This window comes from Moschus berezovskii, chromosome 17 (assembly GCF_049115385.1).
Source record: "Moschus berezovskii isolate FMDL1 chromosome 17, NW_MosBer_1.0, whole genome shotgun sequence".
Lineage (NCBI taxonomy): Eukaryota > Metazoa > Chordata > Mammalia > Artiodactyla > Moschidae > Moschus > Moschus berezovskii.
In genome coordinates this window covers 73,857,712-73,872,053 of record NC_142476.1, presented here as the reverse complement: position 1 = coordinate 73,872,053, position 14,342 = coordinate 73,857,712, and the positions used below count along the sequence as shown (strand labels likewise).

Genomic DNA, 14,342 nt, shown 5'->3' with positions numbered 1-14,342 from the left:
TTATCAATTATATATTTCCTATTTTCTAAACATTTCCCCATAAGTAATTCATGGTGGGTGGGTGCTCAGTTGCTTCAGCCATATCCAAATATGTGACTTATTCTGTGGTACTGTATTTGTTACCTAAAAAAAAATTTTGTTCTTGTCACTTTTTCTTTCACCCCACCCTCAGTCCTTGAGAAAACAGATAGTGGTATGTGAAAGTGTACTTTTATAATACACACGGGACAATCAAGAAAAGCAAAACTGTCAAAACTGAAAAACAGTGTGAAAGTGTTATTCAGTTTTGACTTTTCTTGATTGCCCCATATGTATTATAAAAGTACACTGTTGTTTTAATAATTCGTTTTAAGTCACAGATTATGTAAATCATAATTACTATCACTGGTAATTACGGATCAGATGATATAAAAAGTATTATTATGAATATTATTTTCAAAGTGTTAAATTCTAGAATATTTCAGATAAAAATTTTCCTTTCGGCGTCCCTTTGACTAAAGATGTTAGTTAAATAGAAGTAAGGACTTCCCTGGTGGTCCAGTGATTAAGAATTCACCCACCAATGCAGGGGACACGGTTGGATCCCTGGTCTGGGAAGATTCCACATGTTACGGAGCAACTAAGCCCATGCACCGAAATTACTGAAGCCCGAGTGCCCTGGAGCCCATGCTCCAGAGAACCATATACTAGTGAGAAGCCTGCACATCTCAGCCAGAGAGCAGGCACTGCTCGTTGCAGCTAGAGAAAACCTGTGCATAGCAATGAAGACGCAGTGCTGCCAAAAATAAATATAAATTTAAAAAAATTAGAAATGAGAAAATGGACTAATTTGATACCATTTTTTCCCCTTCATATTAAAATATCAATCTAATGATAGCTTTTCCGGGAGAGAAAAGACACCATTTCTACTGTACATTTATACAGTATATATTAGTTGTTATAACTGCATTTCCGTTTTAGAAGCATTAAAATTTAAGAGTATAATCAAGGAAATAGAGTTTTTACGTAATTCAGTATGTGTTCTCTAAGTTAGCATTACAGATATTAAAGTTAGAAGTTTATAATTTGAAAATATAATTTGTAATTCTTTTATTTATAGATATTTATTGATAGAGATCCAGCAGCATTTGCACCCATTTTAAATTTTCTTCGGACAAAAGAACTAGACTTAAGGTAAGAAACGTATCTTTTTTTTTTTAAGCTTTTATTTCTTTACATATGTACTTTTGGTGGCACCTCACAGCTTGCAGGATCTTAGTTTCCCTACCAGGGATTAAACCCTGGCTCCGTGCACTGGAAGTGGGAAGTCATATTCACTGGACCACCAGGCAAGTACCAAGAAATGTATCTTTTTAAATTAAATTTTTATTGGTAGGCATGGTTTTGGTCTTAGTTTATGAAGGAAAGTTTTTTTCCCTGCCTCAAGATTAATTTGCTTGAAAGTTTCCTCAGAATTTCTCTCATAGATACAGGCCACAATCGTCTCTTCTTAATGGATTACTCTCAAAGCTTCCTAGCCAGTTTCCTTGCCTTCAATCTTATCCCTTCAATTCATTTTTCTTTTTTTTTTTTAATTATTTTATTTATTTTTTTTTTGTGACTTTCTCAAAATTTATTTATTTACTTTTTTATAATTTTTTTTTCTTTACAGTTAAAAGTATTTTTATTAAAAAAGCACAAATGCAAAGAAATGAACAGAGGAAAATTTATGCGTCGAACCTGGACTGGTCACTTATGATAATATACATGCTACAATTCCATTCTCCCCAATCATTCCACCTTCACCCTCTCCCACAGAGTCCCAAAGACTGTTCTAAATGCCTATGTCTCTTTTGCAGTCTCTTATACAGGGTTCAGGTTACCATTTTTCTAAATTCCATATATATGCGTTAATATACAGTATTGATGTTCTTCTTTCTGGCTTACTTCACTCTGTATAATTGGCTCCAATTTCATCCACCTCATTAAAACTGATTCAAATGCATTCTTTTTGATGGCTGAGAAATACTCCATTGTGTATATGTACCAAAGCTTTCTTATCCATTCGTCTGCAGATGGACATCTAGGTTGCTTCCATGTCCTGGCTATTATAAACAGTGCTGCAGTGAACATTGGAGTACATGTGTCTCTTTCAATTCTGGTTTCCTCGGTGTGTATGCCCAGGAGTGCGATCGCTGGATCATATGGCAGTTCTATTTCCAGTTTTCTGAGGAATCTCCACACTGTTCTCCATAGTGGCTGTACTAGTTTGCATTCCCACCAACAGTGTAAGAGGGTTCCCTTCTCTCCACACCCTCTCCAGCATTTATTGCATGTAGACTTTTGGATAGCAGCCATTCTGACTGGTGTGAAATGGTATCTCATTGTGGTTTTGATTTGCATTTCTCTGATGATGAGGGATGTTGAGCATTTTTTCATGTGTTTGTTAGCCATCTTTATGTCTTCTTTGGAGAAATGTCTGTTTAGTTCTTTGGCCCATTTTTTGATTGGGTCACTTAGTTTTCTGGAATTAAGCTGCAGGAGCTGCTTGTATAATTTGGAGATTAATCCTTTATCAGTTGCTTCATTTGCTATTATTTTCTCCCATTCTGAAGGCTGTCTTTTCACCTTGCTTAGAGTTTCCTTTGCTGTGCAGAAGCTTTTGATTTTAATTAGGTCCCATTTGTTTATTTTTGCTTTTATTTCCAATATTCTGGGAGGTGGGTCTTGGAGGATCCTGCTGTGATTTATGTCAGAGAGTGTTTTGCCTACGTTCTCCTCTAGGAGTTTTATAGTTTCTGGTCTTACATTTAGATCTTTAATCCATTTTGAGTTTATTTTGGTGTATGGTGTTAGGAAGTGTTCTAGTTTCATTCTTTTACAAGTGGCTGACCAGTTTTCCCAGCACCACTTGTTAAAGAGACTGTCTTTTCTCCATTTTATATTCTTGCCTCCTTTGTCGAAGATAAGGTGTCCATAGGAGCGTGGGTTTATCTCTGGGCTTTCTATTTTGTTCCATTGATCTATATTTCTGTCTTTATGCCAGTACCATACTGTCTTGATGACTGTGGCTTTGTAATAGAGCCTGAAGTCTGGCAGGTTAATTCCCCCAGTTCCATTCTTCATCAAAAGCTTTACAGACAAGCAAAAGCTGAGGGAATTCAGCATCACCAAACCAGCTCTCCAACAAATGCTAAAGGATCTTCTATAGACAGGAATCACAGAAAGAGTGTATAAACTTGAACCCAAAGCAATAAAGAAAATGGCTACGGGATCATACTTTTCAATAATTACCTTAAACGTAAATGGGTTGAATGCCCCAACCAAAAGACAAAGGCTGGCTGAATGGATACAAAAACAAGACCCCCATATATGTTGTCTGCAAGAGACCCACCTCAAAACGAGGGATGCATACAGACTGAAAGTGAAGGGCTGGAAAAAGATAGTCCATGCAAATAGAGACCAAAAGAAAGCAGGAGTAGCAATACTCATATCAGATAAAATAGACTTTAAAACAAAGGCTGTGAAACGAGTCAATTCATTTTTCACACTGTAGCTAGCCAAAATTATATCCTGAAAATATAAATCTAATCGAGCTATTCAGTCAGTTCAGTCGCTCAGTCATGTTCAGCTCTTTGCAGCCCCATGGACTGCAACGCCAGGCTTCCCTGTCCATCCACCAACACCCAGGGCTTGCTCAGACTCATGTCCATCCAGTCAGTGATGCCATCCAGCCATCTCATCCTCTGTCACCCCCTTCTCCGCTTGCCTTCAATTTTCCCAGCATCAGGGTCTTTTCCAGTGAGTCAGTTCTTCTTCACATCAAGTGGCCAAAGTATTGGAGCTTCAGCATCAGTCCTTCCAATGAATATTCAGGACTGATTTCCTTTAGGATGGACTGGTTGGATCTCCTTGCTGTCCAAGGGACTCTTAAGAGTCTTCTCCAGCACCACAGTCAAAATCTAGTTAGTTATTACTTTGCTTAAAACTCTTATTTAGTCAGCTGCTGGATTAATGGTCAAGGATTTTGGACTTCCTGTTAATCTAGCCCCTGCTTAGTTTCTCTTGCTTGAACACTTTCAACCCTTTCTGCTCTTGGCTTGATCTGATCTTTCTGATGACTCTGCTGTCACCTGATACAGGTTTTCAGAGTATCCTGTACTGCCACAACTCTAGTAGTCTATCTTACATGAAATTCTAAAACGGCTTGCATTGTTTCCTGTATACCTGCAGGATCAAGTATTATGCTTGACATATAGCCATACATTTTTTGTATGACACACAACCATACAGTTTTACTTGACACAATAACAATTTAAACTATTTCTGAACTTTACCATAGTCTGGATTCCTAGTAGGAAGCTACAATCTAATTTGTATTTTATTGTTTTTTTTATTTTATATATGCGTAATGAACTTTTACTAGGACCTATTAATACATTTTTAGATATAGGTTTTAGAATTCTAAATATTTGTTTAAGCCACTTCTGTATAATATTACATAATTTTTGACATATTCACTAGAATATGAGCTTCTTGAAAGCAAAGATTTTTTGTTTGGTTTGTTCCTTTCTGTGTTCAGAGTGTTGTTAAAAACAAAAAAAGAAAAATTATGTATAATAAACTGCTTAATGGATATTTATTAAATGAATAAAAGAGTTTGGTGGGGCTTTCTGTTTATCTGTTGGGGTGGTAGGTGTGAAGTTTATTATTAACTGTTCACTTCTGGGGTAAAATTGTTTTTAGCATTTGATGAAAATCTAAGTTTACTTCTCGTCAGTGTCCTTGTGACTCATCTACAACTAAACTACCCATAAAAGGCAGCAGCAGTTTAAATATCTGTATTCACTGCTTTTCTTACAACTTGCTTCTTTATTTCCGTTAATGGAAGTCTCGCAAACTTCAATTCTCTGAGTAGTATCTTCCAAAAGAAGGTGGGAAGGAATTGGTAAGAGAACACTATATTCTACTTCCATTTTTTACATAAAATTCTTCCATTGCCTTTATCACTCTGTATTATTATCCTATTTATTTGTCTTCTCCAGAACTGTTGTGTCCTGAGCTACTGTACTGTTAACGGAGGTAGTTTTGAAGTAGAATAAGAAAGTTTTAACTTTTCTTATGTTAAACTAGTAACAACCACTTTCTCAAATAAAAGCAATTTAATATTTTTATCACGTGTCTCTTCAGTTCATTTCAGTTCAGTCGCTCAGTCGTGTCCGACTCTTTGCGACCCCATGAATCACAGCACACCAGGCCTCCCTGTCCATCACCAACTCCCGGAGTTCACTCAAACTCATGTCCATCGAGTCGGTGATGCCATCCAGCAATCTCATTCTCTGTCGTCCCCTTCTCCTCCCGCCCCCAATCCCTCCCAGCATCAGAGTCTTTTCCAGTGAGTCAACTCTTCGCATGAGGTGTCCAAAGTATTGGAGTTTCAGCTTCAGCATCAGTCCTTCCAATGAACACCCAGGATCGATCTCCTTTAGAATGGACTGGTTGGATCTCCTTGCAGTCTAAGGGATTCTCAAGAGTTGTCTCTTAGGCCTATCAAATTTTTTTTTTTTAAGAGCAGTTCTATGTTTACAGCAAAATTGAGAGGAAGGTACAGAGGTTTCCCACATGCCCCCTGCTTCCGTTATCAACCTCCTCTATTATTAATGACATTTACCTGAATGATCCATTTTTTCTTTTTTTCAGTTGATGAACCTGCATTGACGTCATAATCACCCAGAGTTCGTAGTTTATCTTCAGTTCACTCTTGGTGTTGTATATTTCAGGAGTTAGCACAGACGTATAATGACATGTGGACCTCTTTATACACAGTACTTACACGGCCCTAAAAAGTTTTGTTCTCTGCCTGTTGCTCTCTCTCTCTCTCCTCACACCACTGAGGAGATTTCAAAAATGTGCATAATTTGACTTTTTCCTAAATGTCACATTTGGAATCACATAGTATGGAGCCGTTTCTGATTGGCTTCATTCACTTATTAAGGTGCAATTACATTTCTTTCATGTTACTTCTTTTTAGTGCTGATAATATTTCATTACCTGGATACCAATTTGTTTTTCCATTCACTTACTGAAGAGAACATTTTAGTTGCTTGCAAGTCTTAGCTGTTATGAATAAAGCCTCTGTAAATATCTATGTGCAGGTTTTTGCATGGACATTAAGTTTTCAAGTCCTTAGGGTAAATGTCAAGGAGTACAGTTGCTGGATCGTATGGTAAGTTTTATAAGAAAGCTGCAGACTGTTTTTCACAGTGGCTGTCATTTTCCTTTTCCACCCGCAATGAATTAGGGTTGCTGTTGCTTCACATCCTTGACAGCATTTTGGATTTTGGCCATAGTAATTGATGTGTGGTAGTGACTTGTTGTCTTAACATTTACTTAATGACATATGATGTGGAACATCTTATTTCATATGTTTGCTGGCTTTATAGCTTTGGTTGAGGTCTTTGGCCCATGTTTTGATTGAATTAGTTTCTTTATTGTTGAGTTTTACGAATTCTTTGGACAACACTCCCTTATCAAATCTGTCATTTGCAAATATTTTGTCTCATTTGGTGGCTTTTCATTTTCTTGAAATTGTCTTCTGTAGAGCACAATGTTTTAATTTTAATGAGATCTAGCTTATTCTTATTCCTCTCATGGATTGTGTCTTTGAGTTGTATCTAAACAAGTATCACCTTACCCAGTGTCATTTAGGTTTTCTCCTAAATGTTATCTTCTTGGAATTTTAGTTTTGTATTTTACATTTAGGTCTGTGATCCACATTGAGTTAAGCTTTTGTGAAGGGTGTAAGGTCTGTGTCTAATTTTTTTTTTTGCATGCTGATGTCTAGTTGTTCAGCACTATCTGTTACTTCATTATTTTGCCTTTGCTTCTTTGTTATAGATCAGTTGACTGTGTGTATGGGATTTATTTCTGGGCTTTCTGTTTTACTCCATGATTTGTTTGTCTCTTACCAGTACCACACTATCTTGGTTTTTCTAGGTTTACAATTTTGACGTTGGGAAACGGCAGTACTCCAGCTTTGTTTTTCTTCTGTATTATATTGGCTGTTTTGGCTCTTGGGCCTTTTCATGTAAACTTTAGATTCAACTTGTTGATATTGATAAAATAACTTTGCTAGATTTTGATTAGAATTGCATTGAATCAAATCAAGTAGGGAAGAACTGCTGTCTTAACAGTACTGAATATTCCTGTCCATGGACTGGAAATATCTCTCCATTTTTCTTGTTCTTTGATTTCAGCCATCAGAGTTTTGTAGTTTTCTTTCTTGTAGATTTTGTTTATATATATTGTGTGTCTGTGTGTGTATTTAGTTAGATTTATATTTGAGTACTTTTTAGGGGAGTATTAGTGTAAATGGTGTTGTTTCTAACTTCAGGTTTCTCTTGTTCACTGTTGGTATGTTGAAAAGCAATAGACTTTGGTACATTAACTTTATATTGTACAACCTTGATTTACTTGCTTATTAGCTCCAAGAGTTTTGGTTTCATTCCTTTGGATTTTCTATTTTGACAGTCATATATTATCTGTGATCATCAGTTTTATATCTTTCTTCCCAATCTGTATGCCTTTCTTTTCTAGTTTTATTGTGTTAATAAGGATTTCATTATGAAGTTGAAAAGAGTGCTGATGGAATCATTGTCTTGTAACCAGATGTTAGTTCAAAGTTCTCACATTAATAAATATGATGCTCGATATAGGATATTTTTTTTAAAGTCTTATCAGGTTGAAAAAATTCCCCTCAATTCCTTGTTAACTGAGAGTTTTTATTATGAATCAGTTCAGTTCAGTCGCTCAGTCATGTCCGACTCTTTGCAACCCCAAGAATCACAGCACGCCAGGCCTCCCTGTCCATCACCAACTCCCGGAGTTCACTCAAACTCATGTCCATCGAGTCGATGATGCCATCCAGCCATTTCATTCTCTGTCGTCCCCATCTCCTCCTGCCCCCAATCCCTCCCTGCATCAGAGTCTTTTCCAGTGAGTCAACTTGTCACATTAGGTGGCCAAAGTATTAGAGTTTCAGCTTTAGCATCAGTCCTTCCAGTGAACACCCAGGATTGATCTCCTTTAGAATGGACTGATTGGATCTCCTTGCAGTCCAAGGGACTCTCAAGAGTCTTCTCCAGCACCACAGTTCAAAAGCATCAGTTCTTCAGTGATCAGCTTTCTTCACAGTCCAACTCTCACATCCATACATGATCATGGGAAAAAGCATAGCCTTAACTAGACGGACCTTTGTTGGCAAAGTAATGTCTCTGCTTTTTAAAATGCTATCTAGGTTGGTCATAACTTTCCTTCCAAGGAGCAAGCGTCTTTTAATTTCATGGCTGCAGTCAGCATCTGCAGTGATTTTGGAGTCCAAAAAAATAAAGTCTGACACAGTTTCCACTGTTTCCCCATCTATTTCCCATGAAGTGATGGGACCAGATGCCATGATCTTTGTTTTCTGAATGTTGAGCTTCAAGCCAACCTTTTCACTCTCCTCTTTCACTTTCGTCAAGAGGCTTTTGAGTTCCTCTTCACTTTCTGCCATAAGGGTAGTGTCATCTGCATATCTGAGATTATTGATATTTCTCGCAGCAATCTTGATTCCAGCTTGTACTTCTTCCAGCCCAGCGTTCCTCATGATATACTCTGCATAGAAGTTAAATAAGCAGGGTGACAATATACAGCCGTAACATACTCCTTTTCCTATTTGGAACCAGTCTGTTGTTCCATGTCCAGTTCTAACAGTTGCTTCCTGACCTGCATACAGGTTTCTCAAGAGGCAGGTCATGTGGTCTGGTATTCCCATCTCTCAGAATTTTCCACAGTTTGTTGTGATCCACACAGTCAAAGGCTTTGGCATAGTCAATGAAGCAGAAATAGATGTTTTTCTGGAACTCTCTTGCTTTCTCCATGATCCAGCGGATGTTGGCAATTTGATCTCTGGTGCCTCTGCCTTTTCTAAAACCTGCCTGAACATCTGAAAGTTCACAGTTCATAGAAGTTGGATTTTGTCAGATGCTTTCTTTGCACCTATTGATGTGGTCATGTGAGTCTGTTGATGTGAAAGATTACATTAATTGATTTCAGAATACTGAACCAGCTTTCATACCTGTGATAAATCCTACTTGGTTGTGGTATATATTTCTTTTTATACATTGTTGGAGTTGGTTTGCTGATATTTTGTTGAGAATTATTGTGTCTATGTTTGTGAGAGATATTGGTCTATAATTTTCTTGTAATCCTTTTTTCTGGTTTTGGTGTTAAAGTAATGTGGGCCTTGCCTTATAAAATAAATTAGGTTTCTCTCTGCTTCTTTCCCTGAGAATGTAGATAATTGGTATAATTTCTTCCTTAAATATTTGGTAGCATTCACCAGTGAATCCTGGGCCTAGTGCTTTCTGTGTTGGAAGATTATTATTGGTGTTTGTTTTTTTTTTTTTAATACATGTAGACTGAGATAGTTTCTTTCTGGTGTGAGTTTTAGCAGATCATGTGTTTCAAGGAATTATCCATTTCATTTGGGTTCTCAAATTTGCAGGCACAGAATTCTTCACAGTATCTTTAATTAATTTAAAATTAAAATCCTTTTAATTTTCCTTTAATTCCTTTTAATTTTCTCAGAATCCTTAGTGATACCCCCTCTCCTTTCTGCCCAGGCAGTGTTTTTAAAATAAGGACAATTATAACTGAAACCTAAAATGAATGCTTTTAAACTCTTTAAGTTTCCTTTTTTTTTTTAACTTCTTATTTTCTTACAACTTTATTGTAACATCTCTATCTGGATAATATAGCCCTTCTTAAGGTTCATCTTTTTTTCCTCCCTACCTTCTGTTTTGCTTTTATTTTTGTTTTTTGATGGGAGGAGTCATGCTAATTGTTGCATACAAGCACTGTTGTAGGCACTGCGTGATGTATACGGAAATGGATCAGAGGTGGATCATGCTTTCAGGGAGCTTGTAGATTAATTTTGGAGGTTAGAATATGTATAGAAATTATAGTCAGAAGCAATTAATACCATGTAAATGATTTCTACTCTTGTTTGCCTCTTAGATACTTATTGATAATTACTTGTATTAACCCTGTAAAGCCCTCATCTCTAATTTAGTCATCCAGTTCATCTCTGTATGAGTTATTTTTTAGTAAGAAAAAGTTCATGGTAGTGTGCAGTTTTATTGTTTATACTTCTTCACATGATTAAGAATCTTAGGAAAGAAGTAAGTTTTAAAGCCCATGATTTTGTTCATGTTAAGAGCCTAGTACTTCTTCTGCTTCAGATGCTAATCCAGGCTGCCAGTGTTAGAAGATTTACATCATTAATTTGTTTCTTTGTAGGGGAGTGAGTATTAATGTTCTCCGACATGAAGCTGAATTTTATGGAATCACTCCACTAGGTATGTATATTACTACTATTTTTTATTTATGATTTGACCCTTTGAGCACTCAACCTACCCAAATGAAGTGTGTTTTATATCAGGTCCTAATTTTTGATGGACTAGTCAGTGCTTGATTTTTGTGGATTTTCATAGAAAAAAGATATTGTCGGCTGATTTAACTTAAACGTTTTCCCTTTTCTTTCCTTATCCTCTTTAACTAGAGAAAATAAGTGGAGTACTATTTTTCTGTTTGCATGTACTCTTGACAAGTTTGCTTTGAAATGTTTTTAGTAAGAAGGCTTCTCTTATGTGAAGAGCTGGAGCGTTCATCTTGCGGCAGTGTCCTTTTCCATGGTTACTTGCCTCCACCAGGTACTTCTGCTTTGTTCATTGAATTGTTCAAGTCTTTTTATCATTACGTTAAGTACAAATGTGTGAATAGGAAAATCTGTTTCTTGATTATCTCATTTGTAAATCTACTAGAAAAGATGAGAACTTTAATCTTAACAGAAGTTAAGTCAGACTATAAGGTAGGGTAGGAGTTTGCCAGACTTTTTCTTTAGAGGGCCAGTTAGGCTTAGGCTTGTGATCTAGAAGATCTCTGTGGCAGTTAACTGAACTCCACTGTATACACTGCAGAAATGGATGGGTGTGACGGTGTCTAATACAACTTTACTTACATAAACAGCCATCAGACTGGACTTGGCCTTGATCAAATTTGCTGATTCCTGTGTTTGAGAACTGGTTGTCCATCTCCTTTGTGGAACCCTAGGAGCTTTGCAGAGATTTGTCAGTGTATAGGGAAGAGGAGGGTGAAGTGCATGTCATTCTGCCTTCTTCAGTTAGTAAAGTTTGATCTGTGCCTTTGTTGTAGCAGGATTTTGAACAAGAGTTCATTTCAAAATGATTTCAAAAAGGCTCCTCTGCCAAATAAGGAATGCTTGAAAGTATAGGGCAATTCAGCTCTATAAAGCTGAATAAAATTTAAATTAGTAAATAAAGTTAAAAATTTTAAACTTAGTAAAGTTTAAAGTTAAAATTTAAACTTAAGTGAATAGTACCTATCTCATAGTAACTGTTTAATAAATGTAAAGAGTTAGTGACAGAATGAATGAATTAGTGGTGATTGATTTGGTATTATACATATGATAAATCTTAGTCTTATTAAATATATAACATGAAAAATACCAGAAATCTTTTTTAAAAAATTTCATCTTGTTTGTTACGGTACTTACTTGCAGTAAATTGCTATATTAGAAGATAAATTTCAGCTATAATGTTTAGTTTTTTGTTGTTTAGCCATAAGAACATATGAAATTTTCAAATTTTGGTAGGTGAACTTAAAAAAATTTATCTTCTTTCATAGGTATTCCTAGTCGTAAAATAAACAACACTACTAGATCCTCAACTGATTCTAGAAATGGACTAAATTTTACAGAAGGTGAAGCTCGAGGAAATGGTACTCAGCCTGTTCTTTCTGGAACTGGAGAAGAAACTGTTAGGCTAGGTAAGTATAGCTTACATAAAAAAAGCAAAGTATGTATAGCTCTAGATATTGAGTAATTATTTTTAAAGATGTAGCTTTTGCTGTATCTCTTTTTAATCTAGATCTCCCGTTTATATCTTGAAAAGTCTCACCTAATATTTTTATTTAAAAAGCTTGTGATTTTCTGTTTGCTGTAAACCTTTAGAATAGAGGTTGACAAACTTTTTCTGGGCCAGATGGTGGACATAATGGGTTTCGTGAGCCTGCAGGTCTCTGTTGGAACTGCTCATTTCTCTTTGTAGCGCACAAGCAGCTTTGATGTTTGGACAGATGTGCTTGGCTGTGTTCCAACAAAGCTTGCTTTCTCAAAACAGGCAGAGGACTGGAATTGGCCTCTTGGCCATAGTTTACAAACCCCTTTTTTAGAACACAAAAAACATTTCTTTTTCTAATATCAACAGGGTTTCCTGTGGATCCCCGAAAGGTGCTAATAGTAGCTGGCCATCACAACTGGATCGTAGCTGCGTATGCCCATTTTGCTGTGTGTTACAGGTATTATATAATTAATAATGGTTTACTTTTTACTTTTGGGGGTATTTTTTAAAGCTGTGATTTTATGCTTATAGATTTAAGAGCTATTTAATTTTAATCGTCAGATTTTTTTTCTTTCTGATTTTGCCTCCTGATTAAATTCAGTTTACTTTTACAACTAATTTCATAAATACTGATAGCTTCAGTATATTTAAATATTACCCATACGGTATAAACTGTGAAATAAGATATCTTGAAATTATGCTTTCTTGTTTATAGTGTATCCAGTTTCCAGGTCGTTTTAACTGTTGTGTTAAATGAGGCAGGCTTATTAGTGTGACCCCTGTGTTTCTTTGTAATGATTAAATATTGTACTCTTGAAGTGAAGTGAAGTCGCTCAGTCGTGTCCGACTCTTTGCGACCCTGTAGACTGTAGCCCACCAGGCTCCTCCGTCCATGGGATTCTCCAGGCAAGAGTACTGGAGTGGTTTGCCATTCCCTTCTCCAGGGGATCTTCCCGACCCAGGGATCGAACCCAGTTCTCCTGCATTGCAGGCAGATGCTTTAACCTCTGAGCCACCAGGGAAGCTCTGCATTGGTCATGAGTACTGTACACTTGGGAGTGAGGTAGTTAAGCAGGACCATTGTGAACAGAAGTGATGTAGTTTAGTATCTAATGTGCAGGGTAGTTTTGTTTTATCTAATTCTTGCATTCTCAGAAACCAACGGGAATAAGGAAAAGTATATACTAGGGATTTCACTTTTTTATTTGGCTGAAAGGTAGGATTCTTAGTTCAGAATTACTGTGTGAAGTGAGAAATGTTAATGACAGGGGAACGGTGGTATTGTTCAGTCGCTAAGTCGTGTACGACTCTTTGCAACCCCATGGACTGCAGCACGCCAGGCTTCCCTGTCCATCACCAGCTCCCAGAGCTTGCTCAAACTCATGTCCATTGAGTTGGTGAAACCATCCAACCATCTCATATTCTGTCATCCCCTTCTGCTTCCTTCAGTCTTTCCCAGCATCAGGGTTTTTTCCAATGAGTCAGTTCTTTGCATCAGGTGGCCAAAGTATTGGAGCTTCAGCATCAGTCCTTCCAATGAATATTCAGGACTGATTTCCTTTAGGATGGACTGGTTGGATCTCATTGCAGTCCAAGGAACTCTCAATAGTCTTCTCCAGCACCACAGTTCAAAACCATCAGTTCTTTGGTGCTCAGCTTTCTTTACAGTCCAACTCTCACATCTGTACATGACTACTGAAAAAACCATACCTTGAATTAAATGGACCTTTGTCGGCAGAGTGATGTCTCTGCTTTTTAATATGCTGTCTAGGTTTGTCATCGCTTTGCTTCTAAGGAGCAGACATCTTTTAATTTCATGGCTGCAGTCACAGTTCTCAGTCATTTCAGAACCCAGAAAAAGAGAATCTGCCCATATTTTCACTTTTCCCCTTTCTGTTTGCCATGAAGTGATGGGACCAGATGCCATGATGTTAGTATTTTGAATGTTGAGTTTTAAGCCTGCTTTTTCACTCTCCTCTTTCACCCTTGTCAAGATGCTTTTTAGTTACTCTTCACTTTCTGCCACTGAAGTGGGATCATCTGCATATCTACAAAGGTTGTTGGTATTTCTCCTGTCAGTCTTGATTCCAGTCTGGCATTTCACATGATGTGCTCTGCATAGAAGTTAAATACACAGTATGACATGTTGCCTTGATGCACTCCTTTCCCAGTTTGGAAGTAGTCCGTTTTCTATGTTCAGTTCTAACTGTTGCTTCTTGACCCATATACAGGTTTCTCAGGGGACAGGTAAGGTTGTCTAATATTCCCAACTCTTAAAGAATTTTCCACAGTTTTTTGTGATCCACACAGTCAGAGGCTTCCAAGTAGTCAGTTGAAGCAATAGGTATTTTTCTGGAGTTTGCTTGTTTTCTCTCTGATCCAACAGATATTGGCAATTTGATT

The 14,342-nt window shown here is 37.0% G+C and overlaps 1 protein-coding gene across 2 annotated transcripts in view; it reads left to right on the top strand.

The window, feature by feature from the left end:
- KCTD3 (potassium channel tetramerization domain containing 3) overlaps nucleotides 1-14,342 on the top strand; it is an 83,485-nt gene that overhangs the window by 8,064 nt on the left and 61,079 nt on the right. For both annotated transcript variants that reach the window (XM_055419913.2, XM_055419912.2), the window contains exons 4-8: nucleotides 1,100-1,173; nucleotides 10,318-10,376; nucleotides 10,650-10,730; nucleotides 11,725-11,865; nucleotides 12,306-12,396. In XM_055419913.2, coding sequence (XP_055275888.1) covers nucleotides 1,100-1,173; nucleotides 10,318-10,376; nucleotides 10,650-10,730; nucleotides 11,725-11,865; nucleotides 12,306-12,396 — 446 coding nt within the window. The remainder of the gene's footprint in view (nucleotides 1-1,099; nucleotides 1,174-10,317; nucleotides 10,377-10,649; nucleotides 10,731-11,724; nucleotides 11,866-12,305; nucleotides 12,397-14,342) is intronic.